Raw genomic sequence first — 17,254 nt, forward strand, 5'->3', positions numbered from 1 at the left:
TAGCTTCCATGTGTCTCTTAGCCTCATCCTACCATTCTTCAGCTGTACCACTCATTTGGAACGTGGCATAAACAACTTTATCCTCTTCTGAACAATTTGCCATATGGAAAATTTTCTCCATTTGTTTTATCCATTGCTTAGCTTCTTTTGGATCTCCCGTTCCATCAAATTTTGGAGGGTGATGTTTGTTGAATTCTCTAAAGGTTGCCACCACATGCGGTGGCGGAGGAGCTTGATAGTGTTATCCCGACATAGACTGTATGAATTGATTCATGAATACTTGCATCATCTATTGATGTTGTTGAGCCTGTTGTTCTTGGAACTGTTGTTGTTGTTGGTATAACATTTGTTGTTGTTGCTGCAAAATTTGAGTCCATGCATCGACATTAGGATCCACTCCAGGGATCTGATTCTGATTCCTTTACGGTCTTTCTCTTTGGTTTCCTGACATTGTGTTCTAACTGCCATAAACAATATCAAGTTGATCACACTCAATATGTCATAACATAAGAATTAATATTTGGAATCCGAATGGTTATCAATTCATAGTTTTTATTTTTTGGAATATTAACGACCCATTGCATGGTCCGAATTGAACCGACCAACTCTGATACCAAATGTAACATCTATATCTAATAAATCTATAATAACTAGGGACAATAAATTTAGTACTGGATACATTAAATATTACAATGACTAGTCTCAAGGTATGACAATGCACTAAAATACATTACTAGTACATAACAAAGTTCCAACATAATACGACAGAATTAGGAAATTGTCATAGAAATACAACAGTTATACAAATTTAATATAAAATGGAACAACATAAAACTTGAAGACTCCATCAATCTTCAGATATTTTCTTACTCAGAGCCTTATCCACCTGCTCATCTGAAAAGAATAAAAAAAGTCGTGGGATGAGACATAATGTCTCAGTGAGTTCCACATATCCTATATTAGTCTCGACACATTCCTATACAAACAGAGAGTTTTCCCAATCAATCAGAGCTAGATCACGGTACTCATCTTTTACCATGTAGGTTCCCAATCTAGGAACCTCATGCAGCAACCTCTGAAGTCTCGTAAGCCACAACTTAATAAAACTTTATAAACTTTTAGCATGGTCCAAACTGATTATTAGTTTATAACTTCGTATATACATACTAGCATGACCTAAATCCATTATCAAATTAAATCAGTTACATCCTTAGCATGGTCCAAATCCATTAATTCCTTCTAGATCAATCCTGTCACATACCTTTAACTACTCTCTTAGTATAACTTTTCTTACTTAAAATCATAATTATTTATAATACTCTAAGTCTTTTACATATACTTTAATTCTAGACACGAACTTCTTATTCATTCTGAAACATATACGTTTAAAAAGAATTGAAGAAAAGATTAACATAAAACTTTAGTTAAAAATCATTTTAAGACTATAAATTGTGTTCTAGAACAATTTAAAAATATAGTCCAGTTCCCTAAACTAGAATTGAACATGCTTTAACCATTAAAATTGCCTTTGGGGGATTAAACTTATAAATAAATCTCTATTTTCAAATCCTCATAATTTCTAAACATTTAGTCTAACATATCAGAATTCACATGCATACCAAACTAATTAAGTCTAAGTTATTCTAAAATCATTATAGGCTCAGAACTACCCCAAGGTGGGAACTACATTAAAGGGACTCACCAATTAGTTCACAATTCCTTAAAAAACAGTCCCAAGAGCTTTTATCTCCCGGATAGCTTCGGTTTCCACTTCTTCCTCCTATAACTCACCATCACAATATCTATCATTTCTTTTGGTTAAAAATAAAATATATTGATATTATTTTTAATATTATATTTTGGTGAAAAAAAAAGTTATTGTTAAACTAATAGTGAATTATATAGATATTATATGATAATAATTTTTTGTGTTTTAGAAACATTAAAAATATTTTTTTCAAAAATAATTTTAAAAAATAATATTATTCATGAAACTTTATAAATTTTTATGGATATCTTAAAACATGTTAATCACTTATTTAACTTTCATGTATATAAAATAAATATGAATATCATATTTAACGGAACAAACATCTTCATATAAGAATTTTAAAATATTTCTATAATTAGCCTAATACAGGTAGGTTATTAATTTTTTTTTTTTTTTTACACATAAATTTTATATATTCATATTTTCAATCAAAACAATTAAGCTCTCCTAAAATAGAAAGTCTCCATAAATAAATGAAAAAGAAAACATACATTTACTTGACAGAAAAATAAAATGCATATATAAATAATATATTAAAAAAAAACAAAAATCATAAATTCCTACCTATGTAGAAGAATAGAAGATGCATATGATAATGCTAAGCTCTTTATCCTTTCTCTAATGGATTCCCTTTCTCTTCTCCTCTCTTATCCAAAACTCTCCCCCACAAAGCCCTTCTCCTTTCTCTCAAACCCTAATTCACCTCCCAACAAAAAACCCCAAATTTCATCCCTCAAACCCCATTCTCCATTCTCACTTCAAAATCCCCTCACAAAATCATGCTTTTCACTTGCTACAATCAACCTTCTCACTCCACTCCAATCCCTCGCCGTCGAACCCACATTACTCGAATCAGACGCAGGCCGAATCAACTTGGAAACAATTCTTGTCTCCATTGATGATTTCTTCAACCGTTATCCATTTTTTGTTGCTGCATGTTTCTTAGTTTATCTCGTTGGTATCCCTTTAGCAGAAGAGTATTTCAGGAAGTATAAATTTGTGTCAGCTATTGATGCTTTCAGGAAGCTCCGGGATGAACCGGAGTCGCAGTTGTTGGATATAAGGGATAGGAAGAATGTGAAGTTTCTTCGGTCGCCTAATTTGATGATGTTGAAGAAGGAAGTGGTGCAGGTTGAGTTTAATGAAGGGAATGAAGATGGGTTTGTGAAGAAAGTTTTGGAGAGATTCCAGGATGCTTCTAATACTGTTGTATTTATTTTGGACAGGTAAAGTAGGGAGAAAAAGAGAGAAAGAAAGTTCTTTTGCAGTGATTTTAATCTTGATGAAATTGAAATTTGCAATTTTTTTTACCCATGGAGTATAAAAGTGTGAAAATTTCTCACTTGTTACTCTTTTGAATGTAAGGTAGTTTCGACGGTAATTCCTTGAAAGTTGCTGAATTGTTATTCAAGAATGGTTTCAAAGAGGCCTATGCAATCAAAGGTGGAGTTAGAGGCCAGCAAGGGTGGATGGTATGGGCTTTCTCTTCTATTATGCCTGTTTTTTTGTCTTGCAAAAGGCATCAAACACTATGTAGCACCGACACCTCTGAAAAACAGTGTGTCCATGTCCGTGTCGGATACCGACACTTGTAATTACCTTTAATTTATTCATTTTGCAAATTATTATCGGTGTTGCCGTGTCGGTGTCGTATTTGGAGTGTCCGTGCTTCATAGATCAAACATCCTTATGCATTATTCGTATATGTCTTACTATTTAATTGGTATAAATTATAATTAGATTAAATTGTTATGTGATGCAAGTATAAAAAGTTTTGTTAATCCATCACAACCATTCTTTGTGTTATTTACACGTGGTTAAAATAAAAGTCAAACATTTTCAAACATCCAACGTCTATGACCGTCAATGCATAACAATTTAATTCAATTTTAATCATTAGATTGGCTTTAATTATAAATATCTAAAATGCCGTTTATACTATTGGTTGTGATTTTAAGATATTATAGTATTTTTTACACTGGGTATGTGTTATTATTAAACTCTGTTTGTTAACCTTAGAAAACCATTGAAGTTGGATATAAGTTAGCATTTCTCACTGTATATATCAAAGTCCCGATGGAGCTTTAAAAGTTGCTTACTTGCTTGAGAATATAAAGATGTAAACAGGGGATTCCGTTATCAGATGTTGGAAATTCGTTTGAAGTAAATAATAGATTTCTCATGTAGGGTGTTTGTTGTTGCAGGCTATACAGGATACCCTTTTGCCCCCTCCTGTGCATATGAACCAAAGGAAAAAGACTAAAGTGCCACAAGAGCTCAGTACAAATGGAAATGGGTCCATTCAGCAGAATGATAGTAATAATGAAAGTGTGTTATCCTCAGATATCCCTGCAGTTGGAAACCAAGAGACAGAAAATGGTCATGTGAAAAGGTCTGTTGAGTCCAATCCGAAAATGAAACTCGGATCGGTAGTTTCCTATTCTCCCTATCCCAATGTATGTTACTCTCAACTCTCTATGCCTTTTGCTCTCATTTCCTTTTCAATTGTGACCCTTCGTATGTAGAAGTGCATGTTCGATGGTTTAAGCAGAAAATATCAATTAGTTAATATTGATTTTTGAATTATTATGTAATAGAACTAACAGACAAGGAGGAAAAGAGAAAGTGTAGAATCATACTTGGGGTCACACTCAGAATATCAATATTCAGGCCATATTAGTACTGTAGTACTGTGATTTGTTTGTCCCTACTTATAGCAGGTTGGAATAATACGCAGCTTATGCAAGAGTTCTTTCTTTAGCACTCTAGTTTTACCTTGTAGAGCATGACCTTAGAGCATGTTTGGTTGAATCCGGGAAGGAATGATAATGAGACTTTAAATGACCAATTCCCATTTCATTCCATATTTGGTTAGGTTGTTGGAATGGGATGAGAACTTTACTGTTGTAGGAATATAAAAATTAAAAACAAGAGACCGAAGTATATAACCTAGAAAACCCGCATTACCAAAGTTTATCCTGGCTCCTAGAGGTTAGCTGAATAGCATCCGTTCAGGAATTATAATCTCTAGGTGCACCTTTGCTCTTTCCTTTTGGATCCTAAGCATGTTGTTAACCCTCTGATTGATAGTACTCTTGTTACCATTTGAGAGCAAACAAAAATTTAAAATGAAGTTGCACCTGCATTAGTTGTGCTATAACCCATTGATAGAGGGACATAGGCAGTTTTTATTTTGAGAAATGGTCAATGTTAGTTTTGTTAGTTTGTATACTGAGGGTAGGGATCGACCTCTTGATTGACCATCTTATCACTCGACTCCTTAACTCTGTCACTCCAGCTACCAAACCATCCTTAAGTCCCCTCATTGACAGTTTTGTTAAATTTGAAGAATTTCTATAGTGTAGCGGTTAATAATACACTATTTAGTTTAAAATATTGCCAATAGAGGCTACAGTGACACTATAGTTCTGCCGTGTAGCAGAATTTGAAGAAACTGCTATTTTTTGCAATCCGTGATTGACAACATTAACACTGAAACAATAGTTCCACGATGTAAGAGTTCAAAGTCAAATAGAACGGTTCAAAGTAATAGTGCTATTCATGAGAGTTAGAAAGAACATTGTTTTTCAGATAGTTTGATATCAATTATAGAAAATCTTGTTGAATATGAAAAGAAAGTAATGACTTGCTTGCTATTAACTTGTTTCTGTAATTTTATTTCTATTCCAATCAAGTTCCTTCACTACCTGAAAGCTTTAGGTGTTTAGGATTCTGATTCACTTCATGTCTAGTTATTTATATGCAATATCTATCACACTTTTAGATAGAAGTTTTGAATCTTGATAGTAATTGTATCTTAAGCAATCATTTACATATGCGTAAAACTACTTTATCTCGAGTGAAATCATTATGAAATACAAGAAGGGTTAAACATGTTTTTAGTCTATAAACTTGTTCGTACTAATGGTAAGTTATCTCACATATCTCACATAAGAGTTAAATAAATTTAATGGCGGAGGATGGAGATGTATATTTGAGATTTCCACTTGGTCAATTTGGTTTTATGTCTGGGAGGTCGATCATGGAAGCGATTTATTTACTACGACGTGTGATGAAGCAGTATTGGATGGATAGAAGAGACTTACACATAGTTTTCATTGATTTGGAGAGGACGTATTCTAGAGGGCCTAGAGACTTCTTGTGGAAAGTCCTAGAGATGAAAGGGATTAGGATTGAATATTCAAACTATCTAAGATATGTATGAAGAGGTATTGACTAGTGTGAGGACAAAGGGTGGAGACACATGCGATTTTTACATAATAATAGGATTGCACTGAGATTCAACCATAAACCCTTATCTTTTTACTTTAATTTTAGATGTATTTACGAAATATTCATGAGATAGCATCAAAATGTAAGCATTTTGTAGATGATATAGTTCTATTTGGAGAGTCGATGGAGGAATTAAATAGGAGGTTGGAGACAAGTTTAGAAGCCATGGCTTCTGCCTGAGTAGAAGTAAGAGGAAGTATATGGAATGTAAATTTAGCAATAGACTAAAACATTTTGAGCTTAGAAGTAAAAATTGGAGACCATATCATATCATAAGTTATATAATTTAAATATCTTGAGTACAGATAGTACAAAATGACGGAGAAATAGAAGATGACGTTAGCCATCAAATTCAAGTTGGGTGGTTGAAATGGAGGAAGATCTCGAGTGTTTTATGTGATACGAAAGTACCACTCAAATTGAAGGAAATTTCTTATCTTACAACTGTAAGAAGGATGATATTGCACTAGACATTCTTAGGCCGTAAAGAACCAATACGAAACGAGGATGTTGCATTTGATGCATGGTAATATTAGATAAGATAGAATTAGAAATGACAATTTTAGAGAGGTTTAAGGTAACACCTATAGTTAAAAAGATGGTGAAAATTAGGTTTTTAAGTGGTTTGTTTATATCTAGAGAGAGGTTTAAGGTAACATCTATAGAATTATGGCGTAGTTTGATTCACGTAGTCGATTCCATTTAATGGAATAAGGTTTTATCGTTGTTATTTTGTCAATTTGATCAATTTTATTAAACTAAACTTTTAGTTATGATTCTAGAACATAAAAAGGAACCACACTGCAGTGAACATCTATGTTTACGATATTTCCTCTTACTGATTTCTTTCGTTTGAACTTTTTAGGATCCTATTCTTTATTAAAATAATAACTCTTTCATCATTTTTTCTTTTTCTTTGCAGTACCCAGATTTAAAGCCCCCATCATCTCCAACTCCATCAAAGCCACAATGATGATGTTAGCTATACCATAGAATCTTTGGAGAAAAATTATTTATTCCAGGACGATTTAATTTGGTGACTTTTTTAATTCACACAAACATTCTTTCTCTACTTGTTGAATTTTAGAGATAGTGTAAAGTATGTATTCGACTTAAACTTTACAAAATGTTAATCTGGTTCCGATTGTTTAATAACTGCACCTCATCAAAAGGCTTGATTTCCTGCAAATGTATTAATTGCGACAGAATCTTAGCAAGAATGAGAAGTGAAATAGTTTTTGATAAGACAAAATGAAGGTAACAACTTTCTTCCCCCTCCAAACCATTCGGTCACTTAAAAATATTAGATAATACATTCAATTTCTTTTTGTTTTTGAAAGTTTGAATCCGGCCATACGATAAGTTAATCTAAAGGGGACAAATTCCAAGTTCATTTGTGGGGCTTCATTGAAAGCCAAAGCAAAATGATGTATAAATTGATCTAATATAGGAATTATTAGCATAAAAATTTTAGGCATTTAATATATTTTATATGTTTCTTAGCCTCAATGCAAAAATACATAGTTATCTACTGTTTCTGGAGATGTATCTCCGAATACATCAAATGCTCAGTTAACGTTAAAATATTTCGGAGATGTATATCTGAAATATTTTGGAGGTTAAATCGCACTAGAACCTTCTCCTTCCTCATTTCTCATTTTTTTTCAAAATCAACTTCAATACTCAACTTTTTTCTCTTCACCAATTCAAAAATCAATCAACGAAGCTTAAGGGAACTTCAATCAACATTACAAACATCATCCAACCCTTAAGGAAAGTTGAAATTTATAAGTTTTTTTATAAGTTTTTGAGTTTTTGTGTTAATGAATAGAAATTGATGATTAAGGTTAGAAATGAGTAGAAATTGCATGTATGATAGTTTAAGTGTATTACATGTTTGTTGGTGAAAATGGATGATCAAATCATTTTTTTGGGATTGCATGTGTACATTGCCGCTATTGACGCAACTGCTGAGTTGTAGAAAATTCTGGATATGCATCTCTAGAATTTTTCAACGTTTTAGTTTCCTAGATTTCAGAGCTTTCTTAGTATTTGTTTTATTTATTTATTTTCTTGTTTGTGGTATACTAATTGTCTGTTTTGCTTTAACTTACAAGCATAATGGTTAATAGACACGATAAATTAAGGCACATGAGAGTTGCACAGCACGCATCCGTGAGGCGAGAGAAGAGTTAGTAGGTTTCGGAGCTAGTCCCTTTAGCCATACATAACCATCTATTTTTGGGGCTCATGCTTCTGCTCAAGCTACTTCATTTTCTTCTTTCCGTAGGAGACATGACTCACCTACTGACACATCACTCCTTCCATCCTCGTGCAGGCGCCAGATTTCCCATATTTAGGCATTAGAGGTACCCGATTCACTAGTGTCACCTCCTACTGTAGATGCTTATGAGTTCGTGCCACCTTTTACTATTGATGTTGTTGATCTAGTGTCACCTCCGGAGGATGAGGCTGACGCGGATGCTGTAACACCCTTCTAAAATACCCCAATAATTAATTAAAATAACATAATATAAATCAGAGTAGATATGCAATTTCAGGGTGTCACACTTGACACTTCACACCGTTCACCAAAATAACTGGTCATGCTCATTTATTAATCAAAATAAAACATTGCACAATACGCAGCGGATAGAAATCTAACAACATGCAAACCATGTAACACATTACATGTAAAGTTGTTCAACAACCACAAATGAAAACAAAGTAAACATCCCGTCCCGATGTTACATAGACCAGAGCATGACCCACTAAGGAACTACACTAGACTTCAAGCACTAGCTTCTACTCAATCACTGCTCGTTACCTGAAACATAGTTGTAAGGGTGAGTTCCTCAATCGTTATAATAAGCATTATAAAATATCATGTAATGCTAAGTAATTTAACACATTTCATCACCCAAATCAGATCACACATTCAGCAACGGCAACATCAACTTAAAATCATAATCATACTCAACCCAACACAAAACACACGTATAATATTGGAATACATCCATTCATATTATACGCCATACATACATTATGCAATGAGACTCCATGCATGCGGTACCGACTATTCGTGAACACATAGTTCAACCTCACCGATCAAACCCAGATACGGCTACCAAGCTCACTAGTCCCACTCATTTGAGACCTAGTGACTCACTCACTAATTCCTCACCATGGGAATTAGCTACCACCATAAAGGCCATGCTATGCACGCTAAATCACCTAGCATGCAAACATCAACAACAATCCACAACAACTCACTCACTAATTCCTCACCATGGGAATTAGCTACCACCATAAAGGCCATGTTATACACGCTAAATCACCTAGCATGCAAACATCAACAACAATCCAAGATAGACATATGCTCACACTCTAAGCCATAAACAGTCCATTCACAATTGCATACATAACAGATACATTCACAGCATTATGCATACCATCATACATCATCAGCATATTTATCACAGAATCATATTCATATCATGCCAAATAATAAATCACAGTATTAGCACACTCTACTAATACCTATACTGCTCAAAACAACGGGAAATGATCCCTACTATATCATACACCAATATAGGCCAAACGTCAAATATGTACACAATATTTGAATATCAATTTTCCACTTTCCAAACAGTGTTAACCGGTTAACGCCCTGGGTTAACCGGTTAACGCAACACAGAACACGCTTTCTGGCAATTTTTAACAGTGTTAACCGGTTAACACCCTGGGTTAACCGGTTAACGCAGAACAGAAATTAATTTTTCTAAATCATAACAGTGTTAACCGGTTAACACCCTGGGTTAACCGGTTAACGCAAGACAGAAAGTTGTTCCTGCGCTAACACGAAAACAGAATGCAGGATTACCCGCATTTTTCGCCGTTGGAGGCCTTCCGGACCTCCGATTTCGATTCCGTAAAAAGCTACACGTCCAGAAAATCACAACTTATCCAAACATAGGTTCATTCACAGTTTTAACGCAAATCATTCATCCCAATTCAAAGGTATTTCTCAAAACCTAATTAGAGTCAATCAATGGCTTATTACTACCCATCACGTGTTAATCCATAATACCCATTAAACGACGATAAATCCCCCTTACTTGAGTTAATCCGGCAAATCCTTCTTTGACCTTCAACAATCGTGAATTCTCCTCTTGAGCCCTAGCCTCTTCTTCTCCCTTTCTCAGTTTCTTCTCTTTTCTCCCAATTGTTACGTGTTCTCTGCTTTCACGTGAAAAACCTTTTTTACCAAATGGAACCCTTTATATATATTCCAACTTTATTATTCCAATAATAATAATCCAATAATATTCCAATTATTTAATTAAATTAATAAATATACTATTAACTTAAATTAAATAATTATCATATTTTATCGGGGTGTTACAACTCTCCCCCACTAAAAGAGTTTTCGTCCTCGAAAACATACCTCAAGCGAATAACTCTGGATAAGACTCCTTCATCTGACTCTCAAGTTCCCAAGTCACATTGCCACCTGCTGGTCCTCCCCAAGCTACCTTTACCAAAGCAATCTCTTTACCCCGCAACTGCTTCAATCCTCGATCCTCGATCCTCATAGGTGATGTTTCAACAGTCAGGTTATCTCTCACCTGTACATCATCTACTTGGACCACATGCGACGGATCAAGAATGTACCTCCTCAACTGAGACACATGAAAAACCTCATGCAAATTCGCAAGTGACGGCGGTAAAGCGATACGATAGGCTACCTCCCCTATCCTCTCCAAAATCTGATAAGGACCAATAAATCGAGGTGTCAACTTCTTCGACTTCAAAGCTCGACCAACCCCAGTTATCGGAGTAACACGAAGAAACACATGATCTCCCTCTTGAAACTCAAGTGACTTCCTTCTCTTGTCGTGATAACTCTTCTGACGACTCTGAGCAATCCTCATCTTCTCCTGAATCATCTTAATCTTTTCCGTAGTTTGTTGAACAATCTCCGGTCCAACCACAACACTCTCACCGGACTCATACCAACATAAAGGTGTCCGACATCTCCTACCATACAAAGCTTCAAACGGTGCCATACCAATACTCGAATGAAAACTATTGTTGTAGGTAAACTCAATCAAAGGTAAATAACAATCCCAAGCACCTCCCTTTTCCAAAACACAAGCCCTCAAAAGATCCTCCAGTGACTGAATCGTCCTCTCAGTCTGACCATCAGTCTGCGGATGATATGCAGAACTCAATCTCAGCTTAGTTCCCAAAGCCCTCTGCAAACCTTCCCAGAACTTCGATGTAAATCTAGGATCTCTGTCCGAAACAATACTCGACGGAATACCATGCAAACTTACAATTTTCTCAATATACAACTCAGCTAATCTCTCTAACGGATAATCCATTCTGATCGGAATGAAATGAGCCGATTTTGTTAATCTGTCAACAATCACCCAAATAGCTTCAAAATTCCTAATTGTCCTCGGTAAACCAGAAACAAAATCCATACTGATACTATCCCACTTCCACTCTGGAATAGCCAACGGTTGCATTAGCCCAGACGGCTTCTGATGCTCAATCTTTGACTTCTGACAAGTCAAACAAGAATAAACAAAACTCGCAATTTCTCTTTTCATTCCCGGCCACCAAAATAACTTTTTCAAATCATGATACATCTTCGTAGCCCCAGGATGAATACTCAGGCCACTACGATGTACTTCCTCCAGAATACTCTTCTTAAGTTCGGTAACATCCGGAATACACACCCGATTACCAAATTTCAAAATACCATTCTCATCAACTCTGAATTCACCACCTTGACCTTGATTCACTAGAGTCAACTTATCAACCAAAAGCACATCGGATTTCTGACCCTCTCTAATCTCATCCAGAATACCACTCGTTAACTTCAACATTCCCAATCTAACACTATTGTGAGTACTCTCACACACCAAACTCAAGTCTCTAAACTGCTCAATTAAATCCAATTCCTTAACCATTAACATAGACATATGCAATGATTTCCGACTCAATGCATCAGCCACTACGTTTGCTTTACCCGGATGGTAATTCAAACCGAAGTCATAATCTTTCAGAAACTCTAACCATCTCCTCTGTCTCATATTCAGCTCTTTCTGATCAAACAAATACTTTAAACTTTTATGGTCACTGAAAACCTCAAATCTTGACCCGTACAAGTAATGCCTCCATAACTTCAGAACAAATACCACAGCTGCCAACTCTAAATCGTGTGTCGGATAGTTCCTCTCATGAACCTTCAATTGTCTCGAAGCATAAGCTACAACCTGCTTATTCTGTATCAAAACACCACCCAAACCCAACAATGAAGCATCACAGTAAACCTCAAATGGTTCCGACGGACTTGGTAATATCAGAATAGGAGCAGTAGTTAACCTTCTCTTTAACTCTTGGAAACCTTCTTCCAATTTTGAGTCCCAAACAAACGCTTGCCCCTTTCTAGTCAACATCGTCAACGGTAACGCCAACTTAGAAAATCCCTCAATGAATTTCCTATAATAACCTGCAAGTCCAAGAAAACTCCTTATCTCAGAAACTGACTTCGGAGCTTCCCACTTAGATACCGCTTCTATCTTAGAAGGATCAACAGCAACACCACCTCTTGAAACCACATGACCAAGAAAACTAACCTCTTCTAACCAAAATTCACACTTAGACAGTTTAGCAAATAACTTCTTTTCTCGTAGAACTCCTAAAACCACTCTCAAATGTTCAGCATGTTCTTCTTCAGATTTCGAATACACCAAAATATCGTCAATAAACACCACAACAAACTTGTCTAGGTACGGATGGAAAATCCTATTCATATACTCCATAAATACCCTAGGCGCATTAGTCACACCAAAAGGCATTACAGAATACTCATAATGTCCATACCTTGTTCTGAAAGCAGTCTTCTGAATATCCTCAGTTTTCACACGTATCTGATGATACCCCGATCTCAAATCTATTTTGCTGAACACACTCGCACCAACCAACTGATCCATCAAATCATCAATCCTCGGCAAAGGATACCGATTCTTGATCGTCACTTTATTCAGTTGCCTGTAGCCCACACACAACCTCATAGTACCTTCTTTCTTCCTAACTGTCGCATCGCGCGAAAAACCGGCGGGAAAAGAAGAACAACAGCAGAGCCGCCACCATGCGTTATTTATCCCAAAAGAGGGAAAGGAAACGCTCAGAGTAAACCTGGAAAAGAACATGGTCTCGCGACCAAAGAGGATGGGTTCGGGAGTCGGTTATGCGAAGGGAAGGTATTAGCACCCCTACGCATCCGTAGTACTCTACGGGATCCACGCACACTAGAAAGGAAAATTGGTTGCTAAACGCTGCTCAAACATACACACACTGGCTGAAGGAGACAAAAGAAACTGACTGAAACTGACTCGGCAGGATGTCGCATCCTGGGCCTACTTAGTCTATCAGGCATAGACATCAGAGTCGAAGTAGTTCGGACTGGGGAAACGACACATGCTCGCTAGGATATCGCATCCTATGCATACGTATCTTCTCGGACGAGAGAAGAATCAGAGCATTCGTAGCTCGGCTGACACGCGCACAAACAAACACAGGCAAAGGCAAACGTGGAGCCCGACTGCCAATCACTGGACTTATGTCAGCATCCGAACCAAACACACGCACACTGGAACCCAAATGCCACTCGATGGACTTACATCAGCTTCCAAGCACACAACAACACAACAAGTTGATAGGGAGTCGGGGACTCGGGCCTATAACTGTCAAGCACACACTCAAACAGACAGACAACAAATTGCTAAGGAGTCAGGCACTCGAGCCTAGCAACTGTCAAACAACACACACAAAAAAGAAAAGGGCGCCCGGAGAGATCAGCTCAATCTCCTGCCTACATACTTCATCTGGTATGAAGATCAGGGCGATGTAGTTCCCCTACGCAGGGATAAAGGATTAGCCTAACCAGATAACAGAGGGAGACACAACTAGGGAGACTACGACTCGAGCCTAGATGTTATCATGCAAAGTCAACCCTAAGTTAAGGTTTCTAGCTAAATGGCACAAGGGCCAACCTATCCTAAGCATGGCTTACACAGGAAGCAAGCCACACATACTTAACTTGCACAGGAAGCAAGCCAAGCAAAATCTAACTTGCACAGGAAGCAAGTCAAACAATCCTAACTTGCACAGGAAGCAAGTCAAACAATCCTACAAGCACAGATAGCACACACTATACACAAGCAAGTGGCTCACACAAGGGTTAGGCACTGAGGCCAACTGGAATAGGGTAAATGTTGCTCTTAACCTTGCCATTGAGAGACTAAGGTGAAGCAGATGAAAGGTGAGTGAAGATAAGACTTCACAGCTCTTATCCCTGGCCTGGGAGAGCTCAAGACAAGAATGTGTGGGTTCAGAAAGTGGGAACCCTTCTACACATTTAAAACTGACTCAACTGTACAATTGTACAAGATCTTGGGTTGGTATCTGCAATGCATCAACACAGTGGTGTGAGCAAAGCAGATGACACACTGAATAGTGGGGGATAGATTGCATATCCCTACCTTCCACCAATTGCCTTTTCACTTAGGAGGTCTTTGACTCTATGCAAGGACAAAATTAAACATCCACAAACATTGCCTCTTAAGGAGGACTTCAGACAGTTGCCTGGCCAAGTAACAGGCCAGGTCTTCCAGACTACATGAAGTAAAGGAGACATACCTCAATGCAAATTGCTTATACAAGCAAAGCAAAGCAAAAAGTTCACAAGGAACTAAGCAACTAAAGCACCTGAAACAGTCAAGCAGATGTTAGTATGCAACTTCAAACAAAACAAACAGAAACAGACACCAACAGTTAATCAGGAGCAAATGGATGTGCAAGGCACAAAGCTTAAGGCATGTGAGCCAAGCCACCTACAAAACAAACAAGTTAGACAATGATATTTAAGCAAGCTCAATCAAAAGAATTGGTCTCAATGGCCATTTGATGGTCAGCCTGAAAACACAAGCTCAAAAGTGAGTAACAGGACCACTAGGTCAAGCCTAGGGTCAAAGATGAATGAGAGAGTCCAAACAGCAAGGGGTAAGCATCCAAAATCATGTTCAAACAATTAGGAAACAAAACCAATTGGGTTCACACTCATATCAATCACTATCATCATTTCATGAACCATTTAGGTCAAAACATGGCATTCAGAAGCTCATAGAAGTCAACAGCAAGACTTGCATCAAAACCAATCTCAAACATTTCCAAAAATCACCAAATAAATCATGGTCAAACCTAACACATAGCATGGTAAGCATGTCAAATTTCATCCAATTTGGACAAGTGGAAGGCAGTCAATGAAAATCAGAAAGTCAAAGCAATTTTGAACATGCTCAAAGAAGTCAACCAAACATGCATCAACTTAGAAAAATCATAAGTCAAGAATGGTGTATGATAAATGAATGGGACTAAAACCATGGCAAAGATGAGGATGTCTAATTATCTCATGTAAAATTTCATGACCATCTAATAAAGTATGAGAATTTCACAAATGAAATGGGAACATGTGTCACACAAAGTCAATAATTGACTAGGCAGGGGAGAAAATCTCAAACAATTAGGAAATGCCACAAATAATTCCAAGAAAATTCACATGTAAACTAGACATACAAAAGTAGGTTCATGCAAAAATTGGATCAATTGGAGGTCAAGAGGCATGGTAATGAAAATCATGAAGTTGGACATCAATGGTGTGACACAAATTGTCACACCCTAATTCAAAAAATCATATCTCACAAACCAGCAATGATAAATTCACAAACTCTACACCAAAATCACCATGAGTGTGTCTAGTTTAAGCACAAAACATTTGGGAGCCATTGGATAAAGCATCATCATTTCACAAATGTTTTGGCAAAGTGTACAATATTTGGTCACATGTCATAAACCCTAGCACCATTTAAAATTCGACCATGCAAAAATTCTGGAAAATATATGACAAAAAACTAGAGATCAAGATGGACATGGTGCAAAAATTCCCAATGAATTTGGAATTAAAATGAGGAACTTATGATTTTTCAAAGTTTGAGTAATTAAATGAAATAAATATTGAAATGAAAAATGAATTAATTGATTATTGCTGGAATGAATATTTAAAAAACTAAAAGACCAAAACGCCCTTTTGCTGAGTATGAAACTCAGCGTTTCATTTAATTTGTAAAGTCAGCGCCTCTTTTTAATATATATTTTATAGAAGGCGTTAAATAAATGAATTGGCATTGCGCCCCAGTGGTAAAATGCTTGGTATTTAAAGCAAAGGTTTGGGGTTCGAATCCCCCTCGCCCCAGGCCTTTTGGCATTTATTTAATGGCTTAGCTACAGTACAAGAAGGAATTTCCAGCATTCATGTGGCAAAACAAATGGAAACAGTGAAATAAAAAACAGTAGCAGCAACGTTGCAGGAAGAAAAAATGCCAGTACAGGCGCTCATCACCAAACCCATTCCTTCTTTAACCGAGATGGCAGAACCAGCTCGTGCTCTTAGAGATTACGCCGCTCCATCGCAAGATGAACCGCATTCAAGTATTGCTCCGCCCGCAATCGAAGCAAACAACTTTGAACTTAAACCTTCGTTGTTGCAGGCTGTGCAACAGAACCAATTCTCTGGAAATCTTACCGAAGATCCAAACCTTCATTTATCCGTATTTGTCCAATACGCTGATACTGTTAAAGCTAATGGTGTCACTTCAGAGGCAATTCGACTTCGTCTTTTTCCTTTCTCATTAAGAGATAGCGCTAGAAGATGGCTTCAATCTCTTCCTTCCAACTCAGTCACCACATGGAACGAGTTGAAGAAAGTTTTTCTTGCCCGATATTTTCCACCAAGCAAAACAGCTATGTTAAGAGCCCAGATAAACGGATTTAAACAGAAAGACAACGAGTCTCTTTTCGAAGCATGGGAAAGATACAAAGACATGATGAGACTTTGCCCACACCATGGTTTGGAAGACTGGTTAGTAATTCACACATTTTATAATGGTCTCTTATACAACACAAGGTTAACAATAGACGCCGCTGCAGGTGGTGCACTAATGAACAAACCTTATGCTGATGCTTACCAGCTTATCGAGAGCATGGCCCAAAACCACTATCAGTGGGGAACCGAACGAACAACAGTGGAAAAACCTCAACCGAAAACTGGCATGTACG

The 17,254-nt window shown here is 36.8% G+C and overlaps 1 protein-coding gene and 1 pseudogene across 1 annotated transcript; one reads left to right on the forward strand and one right to left on the reverse strand.

Annotated features, from left to right (window-relative positions):
* Positions 1–2,314: 2,314 nt before the first annotated feature.
* On the forward strand, positions 2,315–7,219 carry LOC127130791 (rhodanese-like domain-containing protein 4A, chloroplastic; the record flags this gene model as incomplete). The annotated part of the gene is made up of 4 exons (XM_051059755.1): positions 2,315–2,997; positions 3,141–3,243; positions 3,976–4,227; positions 6,987–7,219. Coding segments are annotated over 4 exons (1,089 nt in total), but the record flags the coding sequence as incomplete, so codon positions are not given.
* Positions 7,220–16,948: 9,729 nt separating this feature from the next.
* On the reverse strand, positions 16,949–17,048 carry LOC127133805 (uncharacterized; annotated as a pseudogene).
* Positions 17,049–17,254: the final 206 nt, after the last annotated feature.

This window comes from Lathyrus oleraceus, chromosome 3 (genome assembly GCF_024323335.1).
Source record: "Lathyrus oleraceus cultivar Zhongwan6 chromosome 3, CAAS_Psat_ZW6_1.0, whole genome shotgun sequence".
NCBI classification, from domain to species: Eukaryota; Viridiplantae; Streptophyta; class Magnoliopsida; order Fabales; family Fabaceae; genus Lathyrus; species Lathyrus oleraceus.